The following is a 21,543-nucleotide window of genomic DNA, read 5'->3' on the forward strand; positions in this document are numbered from 1 at the left end:
AGAGGTCCTGAAATTATGATCGTTCCTTTGGAGGAAGGGGGATAGATGGTGGAAAGAGGCAAATGGAAACTCTTTTTAGTCCTGGCACTTGCAATTGAGTTGGGTGAAATTTTTTATTGGTGATAAAAGGTACTGAATTTTCACTGAACTTCACACAGATAAAGAAAGAAAAAACCCCCAAAAGTTGAAGTTTTTCGTGGCACTGGGTTTGAAACAAACTATTTCCCTTCTTTCCTTTGAAGTATCTTATATTTTTAAACAATTCTCTGAACTGAGACTCGAAGTGCTTGATTTCATATGAAATGAGTAAAATGTGATTTCAGAACAAATCAGAAATGTTTTGTTTGTTTTTTTCACTTTAAACAAATTTCAGTATTCAAGACCATTTGACCCAAAAGGAATGAAAAATATCTTGGACCTGCCAGAAAACTAAACAACTGCATGTTGACCTGCCTCTAATCCCTCCAAAGCCCACAGATATTAATGCTAAATTTATCTTGAGAAAGAAACATTAAAGCCCTGCCCGTGTGCGCTGGGGAGATGGATTGCCTTGCAAACCTAGGCTCTCATCCCTGTGCTCCCTGAGCTCGGGGGCTGTGCACAGGCTGCAGCTCTCAGGGCTGGGGAGCGGGAGCGGGGAGCAAGTCCTGGCTTCACCTTCCTAGGGGCAGTAGGGAACTGCAACAGGAAGTCCAACCATGATTTATTTTTACTTTCCTCTTTTGCATTTGTGTTTTTCCAACTTCTGCCTCTTGATTTGCCTTTTCCCCAGAGGGTTTTGGTATCCATGCATCCATCCAGCTTCTTTCCTTCCTCCCTTCCTTCCCCCTCCCTCCATCCCTGGTACATGCTCATGAGAAGTGCTGCATTTTGGAAGCATCTCTTCTCAGCTGTTGTCTTTGGGACTCTGCTCCCACCCACACACTGCAATAGGAAGGGCAGTGTTTAGCAGTTTGCCTTCTGTAGGGCCTGACAGATTCAGAGCTCTTGTACAAATGACAAAAGAAGCCTTTGCCCTTGATTTTGAAATGCCTCGGGAATAAACCTCGTGCGCTTTCACTGGAGCAGAGACTGGTTCTCTTTCAGAGTTTTTTACTGTCATTTTGAAGTTTAAGAAATTCCTGTGTTCTCCAAGTTAGCTTTGTCTTTCTTACAGTCTCTAATCACTTGCAGCTGTTTTGGTTATTGCAGAAAGTCCAAGCAGATTTAGCAACAAGGATATTTTCAAAACATAGGTAAAACTATAACTCCTTCTTGCTCTGATTCAAATCCTGCCAGTGTAAGTAGCCAAGGCATCGTGCATCACATTGCCTGAGTTCAGACTGCCTGGATTATGTTTTCTTCTTGTAGAACTCAAATTAACTTTTTTTTTTTCCCCTGACTGACTGCTGATTTCTGGTGTAATATTCTGAGATGTACAAGTTGGTTGAACTTATATGTAGTTCAAATTACACACATTTTTCACCCTAGAATTTGGAAACTTTCTTCCTATGCTTTTCTTCACAAGGTGAAATGAGCAGTCCATTTACTTTGTGTAATTAAAAGATCATTATGATTATATAGAAGAACAGGGGCTGTTTGCACTGTCATTTATTTACACTGATGAGATTTATACTATGTCCGTTATACTTGACATTGAAAACATTTAATTGGATTATTTACAACTTTTTGAGACTTTATATCTGACAAAAGAGCTCCCTTTTTAACAGGATGGAATCATTCCACTTTGAAATGTTACCAAAAGGCAAAGATTTGTTGTTCTGTAGTTATGGCTAAAAAACATTGGAAAGATGCATATTTCCTTCAGCCATTATTTTTCAGCAGTATTTCCACTGATGTATGGTTATTGTATGTATTTGTCTTTTCTCTGTCTTGTCACTCTCCTGGCTAGGATTTTTTTTTTACCTGTGTGGTTTTTAATGTTTGTTTGTTAGACTGTAATTAAACTTAATTTGCCCTTCTTGTGGTATAGTTAGCTTATGGAAAGACCCCTGCCATCCCCAGTAACCTGTTGTTATTCAGGTCCTGTACCAAGGTTTGGCATTTCATTCTGTTAAAAATGCAAGTGGGATTGTTAGACATGTCACCTACAAAGCCAGGGGTCAGCTAGGCAGCTTAATTAATGTGCTAAATTTCTGTTATTTAATCATGCGTGGAATATGGATTGGACGTTTGAGTATCTCAGTGGCAGACTTGGACCCAAATAGCCCATGAACACTTCGTTAAAGCCTGGCTGGGGAAGGTAAGTTCTGGGTCAGATCCTGATTCCTTGCTCAGAGGGAAGCAAGAAGGCTCTGTGTTTGGGACTTCAGGTGGGATCTCTGGGGCTTGTAGAGCTTCATGGAGCCGTGGCTCTACACCGAGCACCTGTGTGGGGACATGGTTGAACTCTGCGGTTTCATTTGCAGCTCATGCATTAATTAATTAGATCAAGAGCACTGAGCTGGCTTTGTAGCTCTACACGAGTCATGTAAAGCCAAGCCCACTTTGCATGGGTGCACATGTGTGCTTGAGGGCTCGTAAGGGATGGAGGCCTTGTCCTGGGCCAACTGTGGGCTCTGGAAACTGGTGGGATGTGGTAAATCAGGCAACATCTTTGGCAAGTCACAGGCTTTGCAATACAAGCTAGTTTACAATGACTTGCCAAAATACTTGCAAAATAAGCATTTCCCAGATGCAATCAATTCAGACAGAGAAACTTAGAAGTTGGCCCACAAATTAATTTTCTACAGAGTAGCTTTTTTTGCCCCCTTTTAAGCACTGAGTTAAAATCATCTTATTCGTTACTTGGTGCTAAATTGTGAAACCTGTGTTTGCATTAGTAAGGTTGATAGCTGAAAATTTTCCAAAGGATAAATTTTGCTGTTAGAAAAACTTTCTGTTCAGTTCTCAGAAAGCTCCACTTCAACCAGGTCACACAGATTGGTTTACCTGGCTGGTTTGCCATTCCTTTCATTTAATTTTTGACTATTATGTCGTAATATGAAAGTTAAAATTGTAGCACAATATGTTCACCATTTTGGGAAAAAAAAAAAGTTTTAGCCCAAGGTATTCTATTACCTCGCTCTCACTTAATCTTTTAACAGTGCAATTATCTCTCATCTTTATGTTATTCATTGTGTGACTGTGGCCCTGATGAGATCAATTTAGTTTTCAACTTTTCTTTTTAGTATTGTAATACCTTTTCTCTTTGTTGTGACATGCCAGAAAATATCTCCTTGGCAACATCTAGCTGTGGTTATTCTTAGTGCCTCTCACCTGGCCGTTTGCCATGGCGTCCACCTGGCCATTGTCACTGCGCTAATTGGTTTATCCTTTGGAAAAGACAAAATTTTTTTCAGTTTTGAAAGTTCTCCTCTATTTTGCCACTTTGGTAGGTTTCAACTTCATTATTCTTTATAACTCTGACTCAGGCAGGTACTTGAGCATGTCCTGAGTTTTAAAGTCACTGTGCTGTTGCGTAGGTGGCAGGAAAGAAAGGGAATGAAGGGTGGTTGAGCCTGTGCGTTTGCAAAAATGTGCATTCATTCTGCAAATATGGGACAATTGTTCTGTCCCGATAAGTTTACAAGAATTGCTTTATAAAGGCCCAAATTTACAGTATTTGAAACTGTTAAATACTTTGAAGTCCTCCCTGCTGCAGAGAAAGGGCTCAGCAGTCAGCTCAGGTGTTTGTCTGCTCCTGCCTCGACCAGATCATTCCAGCAGGAGTACAGATATCTGCTGGCCTTTTTGCAGCTGGAGTCTGAGACTATTTTTGAGAGCCCAACCCAGCTTACCCTGATACTCGTGGCAAACTTCCCCTGGACAGATGAAAGGTGGAGCAGGCTCTGCGTTAAAATGTGATTTGGCTAGAAGCGGCATTACTGTAAATTAAGAGGCAGGGAGCTCGTAATGAGATCATATGGTTAGCAAGGCATGCGGCCCAAAAGTTTCCTTTTAAATTACTGCTTCTTTGCAAATAAGGGCAGGACAATGATTCGTAACCTTGGTGAGGACACCTGGTGCATGTCTGGTCTTTAGACTACTAGTGTGGTCTTGCTTTTGGTTTATATAAAAAAGTGGAAGAGCAGGAATTTGAACACACACCCAAAGAGAGTTCTCCTGCAGTAATTGCTCTTGGTTAAGGATTTACCAAGTAGAAGCTGCTGTGTTAACCTGTGATTCAAGAAATCACAAGAATACTATGAAAATTGAGCTCCAAATTAAAGCTGTGTTGAGGCAGTGTCCTCCTGGGGATGCCTTTTAAGCAGGGCTAACTTTGTATCATGTACCCAGTGCACTGTGTGTGATTTGCTTCTCTTGTTCAGACCATTTTCAATTTGCTTTCACCTCACAGGAGCTCTCCTCCATTTTAATTCACCTTGCTGGATTTACCCAGTTTTCTTATGAATGATCTATAGCAGAAGGGTCCAAATGTAGACTGTACTATGGGAAAAGGATTTATAAATTATGAAAGACCAGTGTGGCTGAGCAGGATGGTTAAGGGGGAGAAGAAAGACAAGTAGAGGACATTTGGAAAACAAAACAGAAAGCAAAGACGAAGGTGAGCAGGGCTGTAAAACCAGCAGGAAAAACATTGGGGAAAAGAAAAAAATCAGAGAAACTATTGATTAGCAAATGGACAAAACACATCACGATTGTTTGCAACTGGAACAAATAACAAAACCCCAAACTGAGGAACTTAAAAATGGGAGAAAAAATTGCCAGGGGATAAAAAGCAAGATCTGTTGACTGTTCATTGTTGCCTTCACCCTCCATGAGTTGGGCTTCAATTTACCATGGAAGACAAATGAGGATTTTGGAAGAATACATGAACAGGGTAACTGGGGGCTAACTGGGGAGTCAGTCGATCACAGAGGACTGACACGACAGAAGCCTACAGCATACGAGTGCCCGGGAGCATTACAGAAAGATGACTTGTGATTTAAAGTGCAATTCCCAAAAGAGCAGTTCTTTGTCAAGCTGTCGAGGGCGTTTGGTACTTTTCCAGAGGTGCAGATGTACTTGAGCAGTGGGAAGCTGAGAGCTAAAGCAAGTCCACCCTGCCTCCTTCTGCTTCCCTACTACACAGCCTGTTCCTCCTGTGTCTGCAGCACCAAGTGATGGATGGCCTCACGCCTATGCTGTGATCACAAGTGCCCGGCTCGGAGTCGCCTTGCCACCAGCTGCAGTGCAGCTGAGCAGGGGTGGGTGCCCTGTGCTTCTGCACCATTGCAGCACTGCACACGCATATATGCTTGCCACCGCTACAGAATGGGCTCCAGCTGTGCCTTCAGTGGTGTTCAGTCTGAGTCACTGGGGTTAAAAGGAAAAAAAAACCAAAAACAACAGAAAAGCTGGTGGTTTGCAACAAACCACATGAAGGAATGGAAAGCCAGGAGTCCCTTCAGGAGTGTGTCCCAGGAATGGAGATCAGCAGCAAAACAGTGTGTCAGAGGTGCTGATCCTTATGAGGCTGCAGAGAAAGTGCTCAGCAGTCAGCTCAGGTGTTTGTCTGCTCCTGCCATGACAGATGAAGTGTCCGCAAAAGCAAACAAGCTGCATTTGAAATGGTGGCTGGCCGTTCTGAATGCTGCACACTCCTGTTTGAAAAGAAATTCCAGTGTGTTGCTGTGCTGACAAGCCTCAGATGATGGCTGTGAACATGACATGCAGTTCAGTCTCCCAGCTGCCTGTCCTGGTCTCTGCTCTGGGCTTGCCAGAAGGTCCCCTTCCCCCTGACAGAAAGATGAGGTAAAAATTAGAAACTGCTTTTTTAGGACAATAATGCTGCTGTGAGATTGGGGGACCCTAAAGCTGGTACTGTTAAAGCGCAGTGGATTCATAAGGGGCTCTTTAAGAACTGTAGGTGCAGCCATATTTCCTTGAGCCTTTTTGGAGGGGATCATGAAAAAACAAAACAGGATCACAAGCCAGCAACTGTGCTTTTGGTGGATGTCCTAAAGGGAGTGACAGAAACCACAGGGAGAGGCAGTTTTCGCAGCAGGCAGCATGTTCATGCTTCAGTAACTCATAGCATCTGTTTGTGCTTTGCCTGCCATGATGGGTGAGGCAGAATCAGGAGATGTCATGTAATTAGATTTCTGTAAAGCACATGATATCAACGATTAATAAGCAAAGCAGAAAATTCCTGGAAAATAAGGTGTTGTCAGACATCCCAAACTGTCACAGATGGAGAATTTTTCTGAAGACCTGCAAAGGCAAAACTGATGTTTGTGTCAATGTGAATTTTCCCTGTCCTAGAGATGGGGGTTGGAGGCAGGCTGCATGGTGCTGCCATGGTACTGGGTGGTCAGACCTCTAGTCCCAGCAGATGTGGAAGCTCACGCAGAGCCCAGATACAAAAAGTAAAATACCAGATTGAAAAGTGGAAAAGTTTAGGTAAAAGATTGGGATATTGCACATTGCGCAGGAGAAGGGAGCAGAGGAGAGGGATCTTGTGTGATGTATAATGCTGTAAGCAATTTGCACCTGCGCGGTATAAAGACCTGTCCTCTTCAGGTTCAATGTACTCTACATATATTAATGCATCGTTGGGGCTGTCACAGCTGGGGACATTGTCTGGTTCTTGAGTCAGCAAACAATGAGGACTTTGCTGCCTAGGAGCGTTAAGGATCGCTTGCCTGCATTAACTGCAAACAAAAATGGAGGGCACCCAAACCCCCCCCAGGCTGCAGCATCAAGCGGGATTGTGCACACGCTTTTTTCCCTTGGCAGTTTTGCTGCCCAGCTCTCGGCTGCCTTCTGCATCTCCCAGCACCGCGGGGGAAGTCTGTGGCAGAGGCAGGAGCACAAGCCAGGCTGCCTCCCGCCTGGTTTTAGGCTTAAGCCAGAAGCACAGGTTTCCTTTCTATCAACAACTTGGGCACTTTCTGTTCCTTCACTGGAAGATAGTCTGCAGTGTTAGGAGAGAATTACTGAAATATCACTGAGTTTTTAGCTGGCATTAGAAAAAAGAGGGGTTTTGAGGGATTTTTGGGTGAAGTGTTACAGTGCTGCCTTCCTTTTGATTTATTCTGGATTAGCAGCACAAGAGAAGAATACAACCTTGTCTCTCAGTGGTTAATTTTCACAAATGTGAATTTTTCCTAGTGGGACCAAAGAGAAGGTTTCAACACAGGCTATTGTTAGCCCCTGCGAATGCCAACTGTCTGCTCCTGGGAGATGGAGGACAAAGTTGGCACCAATAATTAGTGGCTGATGCACTGATCTGGCAAAAGTTGCTGAAGATGAACATCAGATGGAGAGGTCTTGTGATGATTTAGTAAAACACAGTGCAGATTGAGATGACTTCTGGGGTGTTATTGTGCAAAGTGCCGGGATGATCAGAGGGAAGGTAACATGGAAAATGGGAAGGAGGAGTTTGGTGCCTTATTTAGTTCTTCAAGTTTTTCTCTTGAGCTTTTCTACCATTGTTAGCAGTAAAATGATACAACAAAGTTACTAAGGAAAGTGGAGATGCCAAAGCATGACAAATTTCTCATTTACTACAGGATGCAACTTTGTTTCACTTCCTCTTTGGTAAGATACAGGTATTAATTTGGTTTGGACGTAACTGTGATTTAAGAGCAAATCCAACATGGGAATAACACAGCATGGGCCAGCAAATCCAAGAATTCATAATGCAAGAGATTGAGAGGCAGAGCAGCACCAGAGGAGGAGTCCGTGCGATGTGTGGTCAGGCCATGTGTGGAGGCATCCCTCCCTGTCCCAGGAGAGCCTCCCGGGAAAGGACACTTGGTGGGAAGTTGGGATATGAATCAAAAATCTTGCAGCTACTGTTGTAAATGTTTTGAGCTGTGCTGCTGGTCTTGGGATTATTCCAGCGCCAGCTGGAGCCGGTGCAGCTTGCTTTCTGCTGGGAAGCACATTGGGTCGGTGCCTCAGAGGTACCAGATCCTGCTGGGCACGTTGTCTTGAGGGGGTAACACTCAAGGGGTGAAAGTAAATGTGGGTGTGGGGAATTTTTATGCTCCAAGCAAAATTTAAAGGAGTTGGTTGGCACCCACTGGCAGTGAGATGACTCTCAGGGAACTGCCTGATAACTTTCCTCAGGAGCTGGCAGGACTGTAAGGGTTATAGTGTGACAGTGATGAAGTAAGGAGCAGAGAGGGAGGACAGGCAGTTTTCACTGCAGGATGGTAAATTCAGGATGGTAGGATCACATTTTGCCTCTGGCTGATTTACTCACAGCAGGAATAAAGATACCGCACTAGGAGTTAGCTTGACTTTGACACAGAAGGGAACGAAATTAAAGTACAAAAGCTCTAGATACCTTGACAGCCAACCACCCACCGAAATAACAGCACCCCCAGCCAGCAGAGCTGCCTGTCTGCAGCCACAGCGCAGGGTTCAAGCTCTCCCCATCTGCCCAGCACCGTTGTTTTGCAAAACCAGGTCTGATAGCTTTGGCCTGGCTGCTCATTACTGTAGGTTTTGGTGAGCAGCAGAGAAACTACACAACCTGCAGCCCCTGCCAGCCTAGTCTTACTTTTCTAGAGAGCTTTTAAGATTTATGGTCAAATTTTACAGTAACTGTGATCTGCCTTATAGATCATGAATGTATGATTGCCCCACAATCCCATAGCAAATCGCCTGAGACCGCTGTGATAGCTAGGAAATTACTCCTGGGTGCTAGCAAGTATTAACACTGAAGTTTTCCTGGTGGAGTAAACCATGAGGTAGGGCTGGAGCTGGCTGCTTGGCAGGTTTTGAGCTGTGATAAAGAGCTGTCTCTATTGCTGCAAGGCCAGACCCATTCCCCCTCCACAGTAAACCTGAGAGTGACAGCTGGGCTCTGCATGAAGAGTGAATTTTCATGCTGAATCATGGATTCTGATCAGGCTAATTTTAAATCCTTGCAGCCCCAGAAGCAGAAGCTGCTGGGAGCCTTGAGGCTTGTAATGAGAACATGGTGGTTGTGCTTATTAACTGATTAAATGCTGCCCTCCCAGGGGAAGGACATTGTGGCTCCCTGGGGATGTAGAACCACTGCGTGGAGCCCTCTGTCTGTCTGGTGAGTGAGGGGAGTGCTGCCAGTGCAGCGCGGTGGCCTGCACTTGTGGGTCTCATGGCAAGCACGTCCTTGAAGCTTGGTGGAGAAAAGGTAAGAAGCTGCTCAGGCAAATGTGTCTTTTGGGGGCTGTCCTTTGACTGGAGGCCTCTTCAAGGAGGCACAAAGACAAGGATCTCGCCACACAGGGCACAGCCTGAAGCACGGGGAGCGGTGCAGTGTGGGCCAGGGAGGCCCGGTGTGCGTCCCTCCTGGCAGCCGGAGGCTGTACAGGTCAGTACGTTGCTGTCATGACAGCGGGGAGCTGCGGGGGGCTCTGCTCAGGCTGCACATTGCCCAGGACCTGCTGAAATGGCAGCCCAAGGCAGTGGTCTTAAGGCAACAGCACAGACGTTCTTGTAATGAGCCCAGTGACCTGGGGACTCATTCATCCCTTCCCAAGCAGCCAGTTTTGATGTGAAAACTTCAATAAATGAAGATGGAGAATCCACTTTTGTAACATTTCCAAGAGTTGTTTCTTTCTGCTTTGAAGGTGTTGGCTTTAGCTTCCTCCCTTTGCTTCCTATTATGTTTCTGTGAACTAAGCACTGGGAGCCTTTAATCAATCCAGAGCACGCTTGCTGCCTTTCTTCGCCTCTCTGAGAAACTCGTTTCTTGACATTCTCTGAAATCAAGAGGTTCTTGGTAGGGCTTCCAGGGCTCTTGTAATGCAAATGGTAATAATGATATTAATGGTAATCATTGTCACTCTATAGGGTCAAATGTCAAGATTCCATATTTTCATGTTAATTTTTGGTAGGTAGTTGCCACATTAACTGCATCCTGTCCAGTCAGACAACGCACTTTTCATATCACAGGGACTATTAGAAATCGTTAGTAATAAAGTTGGCTACTGTTGTGCCCAATGGATTGGTCTTTGACATACCATAATGCAAAATGACATGGCAAATTGGGAATGAAGGATGAAAAGCTGTTAAAAAAATTGCAAACATAGCTATAAGTGAATTAATTTCATATCTAAAATGTCTTCCTGAGTTGTAACGATAAAGAGGATCCATGTCGCTACTGTTGAATTGCCTGTGTGTATCTGGGAGAGGAGTCAATGTGCTGAAGCAGGAGGGGTTGGTTTGTTACTACCTGCCTGGATAGAAAAAGGTGAAATTGGCAACTGCACTTGCCCTGAAGTAGGATTCAGTGGGCAGGAAGATCAGATTTTGAAGCATGGTGTCTATCTTTAATTGTTCTGAAATGGAGGGTATCCTTGGTAGCACAAGACCCCTGAACGATATATCTTTGTTACAAGTACTTTTAAGCAGCAAGTATTTCACTGCAAACAGCTCCATTCTTCTCATCAAGACGTTGGTATGCCTTGCGCTCCTTTTGGCCTTGTATTTATTATGCAATATTACTTTGTAGAATATATTGCTTTTACTTTGCAAAGTAAAAACCTTTTGGGTCAGATTTCTCTCTGATTTAGGTCATTTTTAATTGACATTAAGTGAAACTAATGCTGTTATATAACACACAGAACATAAAAAATGCTGCTACTTCAAATTTATACCAGACCTGAGCCTGAACCTCTCTTGGTTGATAACTCGTTTTTCTGTTTGATTTCAGCGGCTAACCTCACTAATTTGGACAGTCTCAACAGTGCATTGAGCTTTATGGAAGACCGGGTGCATAGATCGAGGCAGCGCTATCGAAGGCATGCAACGGAGGATGATTACAACATTGAAGTCCTTCTAGGGGTTGATGACTCAGTTGTTCAATTCCATGGGAAAGAACATGTTCAGAAGTACCTGCTGACCCTGATGAATATCGTGAGTACAACCCTGCTAACTGCGCTGTGGGAAGGCACTGAAAGGACAGTGAATGTAGGTTGGTTCAGCCATTTGAATAAGACACAATAGATTTTTCTCATGGCAGGAGATAAAGTAACTCTAGGAAGAAAATCCAGGCCACTTTCAGAAAAGCCAAAAGGGGAGAAGGAAAAGAAGAAAATGGGCCAAGGAAGAAGCTGACTGTGGGACTCTTAAAGTGTTCAAAGTCCTGCTTATGTGCTTTGGTGAATGGGGGCACAGGGGCAATGGCTCAGGTTCTTGGAAGTAATTATGTTTTAGCTGTATATTCCCTTAACCTAAGCTCCCTGCTGAAAATCATGGTTGGGAGAACTGTCTTCATATAAGGTTCTATTAGAAACTTCACTGGGCTTATACACTTTCAAAAGTACTCAGTTAAATTCTTTGATTCCTCAACAGCCACTTTAGGTCCCAAGCCACCTACCTATTCCTTGTTCACCCTCCAGTAAAATGTTATGCAGTATCTCACTGAACTTTCTTAAATTGATTTAGTATTTAGTCCGTGACTGACATCTTAGTGAAATATTTAATCTTCAGAACCATAGTCTGTGCAACAGACTATACAGTGTCGTAGCGATGAAAGGAGGCACTAGAGAATATTGTATTTGAAAGAACGATTTCTTCTTTCTAAATATCAGCGCAGCAGACATGACAGACCTCTAGTACTCTAGTCAGTAAGCAAGGACTCTATTTCATGGGAAAAGAATCAAGTTTTGAAAAATCTTATCTAGATGATCAAGATCAAAATCAAAATATGTTTTATTCTTCTGGCCAAAAAATGGAAGTGAGTGGTAGCCCCCTTCATAAGCAACTCATTTGGGCATGACTTTGTTCCTTCTCATTCTCAACTGGAACAGCAGCCTATTCTCTATAAAACAATTTTGTAAAAACTTTAGGTTCAGTGAATATGTGTTCGTAGTGAAATATTGTTGAGTACAAAATTGTAGGTCTGCTCTGTTTTTGACAAATACACTATGACTGCTGAAGTTTATAGTCATGTCAAGAGGATGAGTGTCTGTAGGTGACTTCTTGGCATTACAAAACATAGAGGCAGATATATGGATAGAAGTCCAAGCTATTGGGTACATTTGCCTCAGATGTATTTCTTCCAAGATATATTTTTTTAATTATGAAGCTTGTTTTTTTCTTTCTTTATTACATTCTTTTAACAATGTGTAGAATGTCACTGTTTTTCACTTCAAATGAGAGGTGGAACACAATTTAAGAAACCCCTTGTGTGATATAAATTCAGTTGCACTGACTTTTTGTAACAGTATTGTAAATAGTTAACAACCTGCACTAACGTTAGAGTTATAGGGTACTTAGTGTCTGCTCTCATGGCTGTAAATACATATATTCTAACAGAAATGACATAGTGAATTTCATTTATTTGTGTGGTTTGTTTCCTCTGAGGCTTAAAACAAAGTCTCCAGTGGAACAGATGGTTTTATACATCTCTAAATTAACAAGCCAAACGGGCCAAACCAGGAATGTGGCAAACAGGCTGCAATAGATTAAACAGGACTCTTTACTTATCATGTCACTTAAATCTATTTTTAAGAATTAAAATATACAGTAGTGGTAAAAAAGGCACGAATGTTCCAGCTCTGGAATATACTTTTTCCTAATTTTAGCAAACCATGCAACACACAAATTGTAAGAAATAACAACTCTTAAGCATGCTGTCTCTGCAAGTGGTTTAGAAAGTGCAGCCTCTGTAACTGTACCCACAGGGCTGTAGCAGCTCTTGGCATAGGCAGTAGTTGTTCTGTTGGGAGATCTGAGCTACCAACATGTCTTTTGGGGACTGAGGATGAGTCCCTTGCCTTCTGTCCAAATATGAAGAGCTGTTTGAAATCCACAAGGCATCTCATGGAGGCTCTGGATAGTCTTTGGCAGTCATCAGTGTTGTCATGTTCTTCCCTTCTTCAAAACTCAGATGGTTTCTAGAGTCTGTATTTTAGCAGGCAAATGGGTGATGGTAACCAGTTCTGTTTCCAGCTGTCCAAGTGTTGCTCCAGTGTAGAGAGGCAAGAAGGGTTTCTTACTGCAGGTACCAGGTGATGCTGGGGACCTGTATCATGTCGAGGGACTTCACAACGCAGAACTTCTTCCCCTTGGCAGTGTAACCCCAGCTGGCAGCTCCTCCAGCTCTTGCCCTCATTGCTAGCTGGATGCAAGGCGTATTTCTGTGCAGACCACTGCTTTGGTCTGCTTTGCTGAAATTGACACAGCAACTCCTGCATTGTCCTTTCTTCTACCTCCTTGAGTAGTTGGTGGGTTTTTTGTGTGTGTGTGTTTTGTGTTTTATTTTTTTGTAAAAAATGGGCCCAATACAAAAAGCCTTGGTGTCTCTAGCTGTTAGGGGTTACATGTATGCAGTATGTTTCTAATGAGATGTGTAGGTCCAAGAGTAGCTTAAAAAGAAGAGACACCTACAAAAAATTCCAGCTGTCCTTTTCAATCTGGTGGAAGATCCTACCATAACCATTGGATTATGTGTACCCTGCTGGTTTTATGGATATGATCAATTAGCTTTGTACAGTTAACGAGGCATTAAGCATAAAATCAATTAGCTTCATATGGTAGCAAGGTAGTAAGCATAAAATCAAAGAATGCATAGTAAGTAAATGAAATAATAGTAGAAGTATTTACTGGAGATAAGAGGGTGATCAAATAGTTGAACTTCTGTGGTTCAAAAAAAATGAAATAAATCCCAGATGAATCTTCCCTTATGCCCAGGCTGCTGCAGGCATGACATCACTTTCCCAGAAGCAACTCCCAGCATGGATGCTTCTCCCCACTTTGCTTGATTTCACTGTGTGTGATGGCGTGATCAGTTGTCCCTAATTAACTTTTCCAAGGGATCTTGGGTGGAACCCTACCACCAACCCAATCAAAACAATATTTTTTTGCCCGGTGCAATGACTTATTCAGTAAATCTGTTTTGTGCTTCTTAATTGATGTGTTACTATCCACACCTAAAAGCCATAAAGTGAGAAGAAATGGGCCAGGTGTCCTGGCTGTCTTGAATAGCTGTGCTAATATTTATTCCAAAGTTTTCAAATTAAGTCAGTCCCAAACAAATGATGATAGACACCAGAGGATTTTTAACACTTTGGGCCGCAGCCATGTATTGCCTGACTATACGCCAGCCGTTTCACCACAGTGAGCTCAGCCTCTTGCCACCTCCTTTTCATCCTCCAGTCATTTCCTCATACAAAAACTCTGGTTTCTCTTGACATCCCCTCTTTTCTCTGCTTGGCACCATCGGGACATTCAGTCCATCTTTGGAAAATATGCCATTGTTTTTGCTTTAGAGAACCTCGGCTGCCTCTTACTCGCACCGTTTTATTTTGTATGTCATGCTGTGTTTTTTCCTGGGAAGGATATTAGCTTGCACAGGCCTCTGCATTTCCAAGTGTGAGCCCACACATTGCACAAATTAATTTTGTATTTATACCATGCAGGAGCATTGCAACAGAGGAAAGATATTTGAGCGGTATCTTGCGGCTCTGTAGCTTACTCAAGAACGTGGAAGGTAATTTAATTTCGGCAAGAAGGTAGCTAAAAATCCCAGGGATTTTATCTGCTCCTACAAGTATTTGGAAATATTAGAAAAGCGTAAGGCTAGAAGTGACATTGGAGTATTATCTTGTTCCTTGGGAAACAAAAGGATTTCGCTGCAGGATACTTTGAGAGGAGGAGCAGGGTGATGAAAGGGCGTTAACTGAGCTGAAGTGGGTATTGGTGGTAGCCAGCCCTGGAGCTGAAATTCTCTGATCATTTCATAACCCTCTTTAAAGAGTTTTCAGGATTAAGCAGGCCTTTTGCTGCCTGCTGTGGAAGAGCAACAGACTTGAGACTCGCTGGTACATTTACCTGGCTGGGCCTGCAGTATTGGTTAGGGTGAATATTTCAGCTTCTACAATCCTGTGTTTAGGGTCATTTCCAGGATGGATGTCTTCAAAACAGGCTTCCTAAAGAGGCGGAGGTAGAATATGTGATCTTACAATATTTCAGCCATTCCAAATAGCAACGTCTCATGAAATAAGCTCACTTGCAAATTTTTTTGAATGTATTGGGTCCATCTGTCTTGACTTCAAGTCTTCAGCTTTCATGCCTCTTGTCAAATGGTGGGGTTTTCCCAGCATGGCCCCTGTTTTAGCTTTTTCTTGTACCCTTTGTCTTTCTTTCTCCACAGTATTCCTCAGTTCCTCAGCTACCTCATTTTCTAATGCTGGCAATTATCATCCTTGTATATTTTTCAAAAGAATTTGTCTACAAAGTATGTACCTTTTTAGATTTTTGGACAATTTCCAGGGGTGAAAAAGTCTTTAATTTCCTTTCCATTCTTTTACTGTAAAAGATGTGATATTGCAATATTTAGGGGTTAGCCTCTGTTACATGGACCTGGAACATCACATGTGATGGACATATGGCCAAAATCTTGCAATGCTAAAACCCATCTCCTCAAAGTAGATAGGTGCCTAACTGCCATTATTTCAAAGGGAGATAGACCCTAAATAGGATTTATGCCTCACTCTGGGCTAGATTTATCTGTGTGTTTAGTCATTTACCTGCCTTTGAAATCAGTGAGAATCAGTTTTAAAAATTAGCCCATGGGCTTATGCCTCTCCCAGACTTTAAGTGAAACTTCAGCTCTAGAACAAATACATTAAACAACCTTTCATTTGAATAACTGAAATCAATGGGAATTATGCAGCTGGGGGCTTTGGAAAGTCCCCGGAGTCCTTCACCTGCATCTTTCAGCACTACACATGTCTTTGAAACTGTGGCCTCGAGGCACTTTTGAATATGTTATCCGTCCTCTTTAACAGGATGTACATGATACTACTATTATAGATGAGATTTCTGCTTTCGTATCTGGCTGATGAGGGATGAAGATTTGCAGGTACAGAACAGCAAGTCCCTAATGAGAGGAAAGGGCAGAAATGCCATCGGTTTCTAACTGGCAGTTGGATGAAAACCTGAAAGCATGTCTAATTCAAGCTGTTAAAAAGAAAGTGATGATTGAATGCTTTGAAATAATGGTGCACCCTCTATTCATAATCAAGCTTTTTAAACTAAAAAGCTTTTTTTGTTTTTTTTTTTTAGATGGGAAGGACATTTCAGTAATATAGAATGGACTAGATTTTTTAAAAATTAAATAATTCTTAAGCACCAATACTCATTATTTCAAATCAGTATATTTCAATATGTACACTTCAGATCTGAACTCTAAGAAATTCCACAAATAACAAATGCAAGTCCAGCTCTATTCATCTGAGGGACTTCAGCTGTCAATGGTTGAATTACAGATTGTTTAAAAATTTAAATATATGTATGTGAGTTAACTCCGTGTTTAGACTGTCCATTATAAATCAGTAGGTGTAACTAGTGAGAAGAACAGTTCCTGAAGAGGCCTCGTAAGATTATTTTTGTTCATAATCTTGATTGCCACACTACAGTGGACGTTGTACTTGAGATCGGCAGGTCCCACAGGAAATACCCTCTCTGAACTCTTACAGGTTTTACTCATTTTAACAGGGGCATTATTTCCAGTGTCTATTAGGTGAGCATTGCTCATTATTATTAACTGGAATGTGCCTTGCTGCCCTGTTGGACATCGCACAGAGCATCACGCAGGTTTTGGTACCATCCTTGAGGAGGAGGGGTAGTTACTGTTCAGAGATAGATTTTCCCTTTAGTCCAAATACCAACATGAACTTTAGCCATAAAAGTTGCAGTCAGAGACTTTTGAGTTGTGACAGTGTGGCTTGTGTGATGGAGTGTGGATAATTAGAATCAGCTTTCAAATTTTGGATGCTTTTCTTAAACAAACCACTTAGATTTGAAGAGGTCACCATATTTATTGCATTTACACCACACCCCTATCCCTTGTAGTAACACCGTAAATGAATGTGATTAATTATTTTATGGTACTATAGTTGATTTTATTAAAGTGATCTTGAGATGGTAATTCAGAAAATACTGCGTCTCTTGGTGCAAAGGTAATTTACAGTGTTTAGAGAAATTTCTCAGTGCAGTGGTTTGTGGGCAAGAATGAGGAGTTCCAAGATCCTGAGGGAGGAACTAAGAAAAATAAATTAGTCATGAAGCCAGAAAACAAAGTCTATGACCTTTCTAAAGCCAATGTTGCAGTCAAAGATGAGATAGAGACCCATAACACGAAGCTACCTAGTGCCTTGCCAACACATCTGCTCTGGGGAATGTTTTTCATTTTGATCAGAAGCAGCTAACTTGGACTTGGTGACATCCTCTGACTCTCACACTAGGGAAGGTAAATCAGGACTCAGACTCGTATTTGCATACAAAATGCCAGATTCTTATCTCCATTTTGCAATGTACATTGCCAAGCTCTTCTAAAACTGTCTGTTGCCTGTGGTTTTGAGCAGAATGATAGATCTTTTCCAAATTTGAGATCACAGTTTGACCTTTAAGTTTCATGTGTGTTGTGTACTTTCATTGTTCTTTTTTCCCTGTGACGCTCAACAAAGATTTCAGAAAAAAAGAGTTCCTCTCTGAGGCAATGAGGAAATGCCTTGTAAGGCATAGAACGGAGACTGGGAGCCCTAGATTTTGCCTGATGGCTTTCTGTGTGACCATAGTTTATCCACCCGAGGAACTGATGTAATGCTATTCCTGTGGGATTAAGATGAAGCTTTGGGAATGTTAGAAATGTTAGTTTGAGATCTTCAAAACCATAAAGGAGGTGATGAAAATCGGAGAGGATAGTGATGTTTGAAGTGGGAACACAGAAAAATAAAGTGAGAGGGGAACACTTCTGGGAGGGTCAGATTACAAAAGTTTGTGCTCAGTATCCACCATGACATTTCTGGTTCCTATTCTGTAATTCAAACCAGCTGTTTCTTACAGAAATAGACAATCACTGGATGCCCACCAGGCACTGAGGCTTTGCTGCAGATAATTATGATCTGATGAATGAGCTGCATCTTGGGCGGGGCTCAAACAATGGCTTGCCAGGAGCTCTGCCATCCCATGGGGACGGTGCTGATGCTCTCCAGCTCCTCCACTGTTGCTCTGGCAGAGATCCACACACGGTCCCCGCTCTGCCCAAGAGCACGTAGCCATCAGTAGTTTCTGCAACAGTAGTTACATAAGGATGTTGGGTGATCAAAGAGTAGTCTAATTGGGTTGGATGGACCAGTAATTCGTGGTGGCTGAAAAGCCAGATGCATAAACTGTATCTTGTGTTGTGCCCTCTCCAAATGGTTAGATATGCCCTCTAATGGCCACTGTAGCTGGGTCAGATCCGTAGCCAGAGGCTGAAACTATTAGATGTCCGTCAGGGGTGTGTGCTTGGGGAGCCTGAGGAAGCGGTGCTTACCCAACCGTACGGTGCAATGCATGGAGCCACAGAGGGTGCGCCTCAGGATGAACTCAGCCATAATGATTTATGGTTCAGCAGGATGGAGCTGTGCTGTGATGAAGTGCCTTTTGCATAGCAGATACTAACAAACTTTGCAAAGCTGGCAACTCCTTCAAACTACATGAATGAGTTTGCCGATGACTTGCCAAAATATGCAGATTATTCTTTCTTCTATTGCACATTGGTTTAATTAGAGATTCGGGGAACCACCTGACTTTCCCTAAAAGTCCTGCCAGCTATATCTGCAGGTAACCTGCTCTGCACCAAGACTAGCAAAACTGCAGGCTGTTTATTACTATTTGTGTTGTAGCAGTTTTCAAAATTCCCTTTTAGGATTGGGTCCTGCTGTGGTCAATAATAAAAACTTTGCAGTGCTTCTTACACAGAGCATGATGCATCTCACAGATGTTTAGCTTGTCTTTAGTTGGGGCTTTTTGAGGTATTCTACGTGCTTACTGTGCTGACTTGAAACTCACTCAAGGCAGAAGAATTATAAAATAAGCAGAGAAGAACAGAAGAAAAAATAAAGTCTTTGTTTTCCTTACGTAGTACCAATCTGTTCCTGTCTGATTTCTAAACAGAAACTTTAAATAGAAATGCATGTTTTGCTTTGATTGAAATACCCCAGAAAAATAAAACAAAGTTATCCCAAAATAGTTAGTGAACTACAATAGCTTGATGAAAGTCTCTTTACAGTACATGCTTTGAATTCCTTGAGATTTACCCAGCCTTCTTCATCACCCTCTATAAATGCTGCATCACTGTAGGACATCTAACAAGATTTAATGCATTCACTGCCTTCAGTTCAGGAGCTATGATTTTGGGATTGTCTCTGTGCACTTTCTTTTCCTATGCAGCAACATAATTTTAGACTTAGTCATGTAAGAACAACAGGAGATCGACTCTGATTTTTCTTGTGTTGATATGAACCAGGATGTCCTACTGAAGTACATGGAGATGCAGTGCTGTAAAAGTACTGTGTAATTATTTTCACACCTGTGTGTATTTATTACACAGACATCTGAACATATCTATCCATTGTCTGATTATCTCTGCTTTGAAACAAATATTTCAGCAGTTGTGTTGGATTAGAGCCTGGAGCTTTCCGATTCCACAGGTTGGATGGTCATTTTGTGCTTGATACAATGAACTCCATTGGCTTAACTGCTTTCCTGTTGAGATGACAGGTGGAAATTTGAAGAATCTGAGCTAGGGATTGTGGAGGCCCTTTTGGTGAGTGCACTTCTCATGAACATTTGAGAGCACAACATTCAGTCTCTTGGATCTTGTACCTTAATAATTTCCTGAAACAAATAGGTGCAATTTAGGCCATGCTGAAAAAGAGAAAAGCATCTGTTTCAGCTTATTATCTATGTGCAGTGAGACACTACTAGTAAAGCCACAGTTTAGCTTAAAGAAAGGCACAGATGATTCAATTCAGCTGCTGTGTGAAGGGGGGTTGGATTCATCCTTATTAATGAAACCAAGACCCAGAGCTTTGAATTGACCCACTGTCTTGCAGAAAATCCAGTATCCCAAGAGAATCAAGTAGCTTTTTACAGTGCTTGTACTTTTCTGTTCATTCACAGTTTGTTTGTTAGATATCATTTGCATGAGCAGTCAAACAGTGTTTCAATTCCATTCCATCAACATTTTCAAGCCAAGTTTCATTTTGGCACGTAACAGCGATATGGTTGTTCTGTTAGTTGACTATTGTTAAAAGAGGCTTAGGTTAAATTCTGGAAGTTAATGTGAGAGCGGTGTGCAGCAATTTGGATTATGCTTTATTAACTAATTAAATACTTATTTACATGCTGTGTTTACTGTCCTCTATACACAGGAGTTTTTCTTCAGTACTTGTTTCATGTATAGGTAATTTACAGCTTATTTCAGCCTCATATCGTTGATGCGTGTGCTCTTTTCCCGCTACACAAAGAGTGAGGCAAATTAATACCCTTGCCTCCCTTGACAACACACACGGATCTTTTTCCTGGGTGAAAGAATTTTTGTCAAGTGAAATCAATGTTTATGTCTTACCTCTTTATAATCTGTGTTCAGTAAGGGTCCTCAAAATAAAAGTAGAAGGTTTTTTTAAATACAGGAATATAAAGTTAGTCTTCTAAAGTCTTATTTAGGCATGTAGATAAATGATCTAGTCTCCAGAGCTATTGTTTACAAAGCAGATCTGAACAGATCAGCTACTTCTATATCTGTCAATAGCAGCCCCTGAAGCCTGTCATAGCCATGGGCTCCTCACCCGCCATCTTCCAGCCAAGGATCTGCTCATCAGCTGGTAACGAGCCTGGATCCTGGGATCCCACAGGATGTTCCCCAGGTGCCTGGGCAGATTTCCTGCAGGGTGTGACTCTGCTCCTGGAGCCACGGTTCAGCCACACTGTCTCCACAGGACGCTCGGGACTTTTGAAAACTTGGACTTTTACCAGGCATAAAATTAGGCTCTTATATAAAAAAATACTGATAAAATTAATTAAAATTCACTTTAAAATTTCAATGGGGATTGCTTAACGAAACCTACACTGGTGTGTGTTTAGTTTGAATAAATTTTACAGAGGCAAAAGGTGGGCCATTAAACCTAGGGCTGATTGAAGAAGCAGGACATTATTTACTATGTTTCTAATGAAAGGTTTTCTGGAAGTTACTTGTTAGCTTGTAGTAATGAATCTACTTTGTAGGAATAAACTTGTTTGGTGCAACCTTTACCAAGGGAAGGAGATTTTAGGAAAGGCTTGCCTTTGCAGGGAATCTCATCAGCCTCTTCTAATTTGTAAAGCTAAAGCCCTGCCATTTGGCTCAGTCTTATGCAGTCTTCATCACCAAATACCTGAATCAGCCTCTTTAACAGTTAATATTTGCCTAGCTTGCTTGTAGCAGTGTTTCCTAAGTAAACTTTATATCCACATTTCATTCTCTACTCTAAATATTTGCAGTTTTCTTTTCAATGTTCCTAGGGTGATTTCCCCGTGTGCATGTTCAGTTATGTAGCTCTAGCATAAAAAAAGAAGACAGCTTTTAATTTGCTGGCATTTTAGAGCTTTTGTTCTGCTTGCAAAGTTTAACATTGATTAGTTTTGACACACGATAAAGCCAGCCCGTGTGGCCAACGTGCTTTTTGAGGGAGGTATATCCTCTTGCCGGTGTGTGACGTGATGGGTCCCAGATGGGAGAGTTACAGGGTGCAGCTGAGCCAATCCAGCAAGTGGCTCTCAGGAGAGAAGTCCTGCCCCTCTTCTCAC

The 21,543-nt window shown here is 42.1% G+C and overlaps 1 protein-coding gene across 2 annotated transcripts in view; it reads left to right on the forward strand.

Moving 5' to 3' along the window:
• The window catches only part of ADAMTS2 (ADAM metallopeptidase with thrombospondin type 1 motif 2), a 185,730-nt gene that overhangs the window by 117,135 nt on the left and 47,052 nt on the right, over window positions 1–21,543 (forward strand). For both annotated transcript variants that reach the window (XM_075102790.1, XM_075102788.1), the window contains one exon: window positions 10,634–10,836. In XM_075102790.1, the coding sequence (XP_074958891.1) occupies window positions 10,634–10,836 (203 nt within the window). The remainder of the gene's footprint in view (window positions 1–10,633; window positions 10,837–21,543) is intronic.

Source organism: Phalacrocorax aristotelis, chromosome 8 (genome assembly GCF_949628215.1).
Source record: "Phalacrocorax aristotelis chromosome 8, bGulAri2.1, whole genome shotgun sequence".
NCBI lineage: Eukaryota > Metazoa > Chordata > Aves > Suliformes > Phalacrocoracidae > Phalacrocorax > Phalacrocorax aristotelis.